At 45.3% G+C, this 2,974-nt stretch overlaps 1 protein-coding gene and 1 pseudogene across 1 annotated transcript; both read right to left on the minus strand.

The window, feature by feature from the left end:
* Positions 1-1,281: 1,281 nt before the first annotated feature.
* On the minus strand, positions 1,282-1,992 carry LOC133078273 (small nuclear ribonucleoprotein-associated protein N-like; annotated as a pseudogene).
* Positions 1,993-2,198: 206 nt separating this feature from the next.
* On the minus strand, positions 2,199-2,417 carry LOC133078585 (SNRPN upstream reading frame protein-like). Its single transcript, XM_061173676.1, has one exon. The coding sequence runs from the start codon at positions 2,415-2,417 to the stop codon at positions 2,199-2,201; it is 219 nt and encodes a 72-aa protein (XP_061029659.1).
* Between the last annotated feature and the right edge of the window lie 557 nt (positions 2,418-2,974).

Genomic DNA, 2,974 nt, shown 5'->3' on the forward strand with positions numbered 1-2,974 from the left:
CATTGTAATTAGTCACATAGATGTCTATTTTATTCAACGTATTCATTATCATTTGAAATTATTTATTTTGTCTCTCCAATAACATGTCAGCTGCATGACAACAGAAATCTTGTCATAATTGTTCTCCTTATATCCCTCTCGCCACCCCATCCCCAGTGCATAAAACACTACTAAACTCAACACTGGCACTTAATAAATTTTTGGATGAAAGTACAAATGATTGAATAAATGAATGAACCAATGAACTGTGTCTCACTGTTAGCTATGGATTTCATGTGTAAGATGTCTTTCTATTCTTGTCTGTTTCATCAGCTTTAGCTGTACCAAGTTACCCATGTAAACACAGGCAGAATATAGAAACCTAGCTTCAGTCAATGGTCATTATTTCTAGAATAAATCCAAACTGAATGATGTTAATTTTGTGTCCCATGTTCCTCATACGCAAACTCAGTGAAGCAGATGCTGTCATTGCTCTGACACCATCTGCAGCTCCTTATATACCAAGGACTGCTTCTCTTCCTGATGATGTTTTGGAATATGATAACATGACAGTGCCTAGGAATTAATGCCTCAGAAGCAATCCTCAACTAATGAAGGGTAGGAGATGGTGGATAAAATCTAACGCTTCCCTGTCCTTCAGTGGAACAATGCTGAGGCATATTCTATACAGCATTTCCAGCAGCATTTGGAGCCCTGGTTGCCCACGGCAGACACCACTAATTAACAGAACTTATTTGGTTTTCCTCCCTTGCTTGACTGACTTCTCCACTCTCTCATAGAAGACAGAGTACCTGATATCATTGCCCTGGGATTGAATCCAAATCCTTGTCCCCAGGTCTCCTTTTGGGATGATACGAGGTAAGACATTGGGGAATAATGTAAGTATCTATCACATAAAGTTGTTGAAAGGATTCATTGAGTTAATACAAGTAAAGTGATTAGAAGAGTGCCTGGGATGTAGTCTATGGTTCATAAATGTTATTTATGAGTTGTTATCTAGTATTATTTGTCTCCTCTGACCTACTTCCCCTTAATTTTGCCAATATTGGTTCTCTATTTGGGTCCACACCTTTCCTCTTGATAGTTGTCTCAATCCCCAATCAATCTCTGAAATTTCTAGATGAAGTTCATCTACCTCCTTTTGAACCCACTTTTCTTTATTGCTCTATGCATTTATTAGCTAATATTAATGCAGCAGAGGGGACAAAAGCTCACAAACACTACACACATTCCACAAGACGCACTGCAGGAAAAAAGTGACTAAGAAGGATCAATAGTATCCTAGGGTCTTGGTGGCCACATTCATGGTGGAGGTGGACCCCTTATTCCTGGTGGAGGGGGTCTCATTCCTGGAGGGGGCATGCCTATTGGAGTCCCTCAAGTAGGGGAAGCCTAATTGGTGGGCCCATGGGTGGTCCCATACCAGGTGCAGGAGCCATAATTCCTGGTGGTAGGGTTGCTCAACCAACAGGTGTGGGGGCAGGCCCCTGTCCTGGTGGATACTGAGTTGGGGCTCCAGCAGTGCTGGCAGTAGCAGCACCTGCAGCAGCTGCTACAATGCCTCTTCCCTGTAGGGTCATTACCTGTTGGGATGCCACCCCCAACCCCTCGGGCAGGACCTGCTAATCTAGCAGGAGCCTGGGGAATTGGAACACCTCTGCCAGCTGCTCTGCCAACCGCAGGGCCTCCTCCAGCTCCAGCAACTGATATCCGAGCAATGCCAGTATCTTTGGGGGGTGGTCCCTCCACAGTCATGGAAACCAAGTTCTCCGGGCACAGCAACACCAGATCCAAAGCCTGCTTTTCTTCACTCTCTGGCTGCTTCGAATTCTTTGGCTTGATCTTCCTGAACTCATCACAATCACAGAGCATCAAGTTCATATGCTTGTCAAAAGCCTTAAAGGTGCCAGCGAAGATCCAATCATCGTGCAGGACACATCTCATCCTATAGTCAACGTGCTGCAGCATCTTGCTGCTCTTCCCCACAGTCATGATTGCTGCTCCACCAAATCCAACGTCCACAGGAAAGTTTCGGGATCCTTAAGACCTAAGGGAAGGCTACAGATTAAGGTATGTCGAAGGTTCTCCACCAAACAATGCAAGCTGGGGCAGAAGCTTCAAACAGTAGATAGAGCCTGTTTTTATTTTGTTTGTTTGTTTTCTCTTGAAATCAGCTACCTGGGTGTCCCAATACTGCTTTAACCACCTCTTGGTATCTCAGCTGAGAATGCCTGTCTCAGTTCTGCATGGAAATCCACCACAGGGACTTGCTGCTGCTGCTGAGATCGCCTCGGGTACAGGTGACACTCCTGGTTGCTCAGTGAGGCTATCCTTCTATGTTTGACTTGGACTTCTACCTCTGGTACGTGCTGTTCCGCAGTCCACCTCAGGTGTAAATGGTCCCTGGCCCGCTCCATCGCACCGCTGGCCTCAGAACAGAACAGAACAGGTCAGGCATCTCCAGCGGCCGCCCCACTCTGCGCTGCGCCTGCCACGGCAGCACCATCCAATCACTCCGGCTCAGGCTGCACATGTGTGGTCACCCCCGTGAACCCACTTTTGATAGCTGCCTTTCAACTTGCCTTTCTCTAGGCCATCCCCAACAGCTTCAGAGGTAGGAACGTGAAACTCGACAGATCTGATTGAAAAGACTTAACATCACTGCTGAGAAATAGCTGAGGAGACACAGGTTTTCCTGTTTGGCCATTTTCCCCCTGGAGAAATATATTGCTAAAGCAACTGCTAGGTGAGCATTTAAGAACAATTATAGTAGATCCAACTGACCAAGTATGTTGCTGGAAAGCTCCTTCTCCTTTCTTACTGGTGTCAGTGCTCTGAATTTCTTGAGTTAATTTTCAGCTAAGATTTATTCTAGAACAATTCCAAAATGTCTGACTTTACAAAGCAGCTGTGTCAATTCCCTTAATGTGTTATGAGCTATGACTTCACTATATAAAAACCCTTAGAATACAGT

This window comes from Eubalaena glacialis, chromosome 18, assembly GCF_028564815.1.
Source record: "Eubalaena glacialis isolate mEubGla1 chromosome 18, mEubGla1.1.hap2.+ XY, whole genome shotgun sequence".
Taxonomy (NCBI): Eukaryota; Metazoa; Chordata; class Mammalia; order Artiodactyla; family Balaenidae; genus Eubalaena; species Eubalaena glacialis.

Excerpts from the sequence above, each read along its gene's own strand:
- LOC133078585 (XM_061173676.1), bottom strand. The coding sequence starts at position 2,417 with ATGGAGCGGGCCAGGGACCATTTACACCTGAGGTGGACTGCGGAACAG.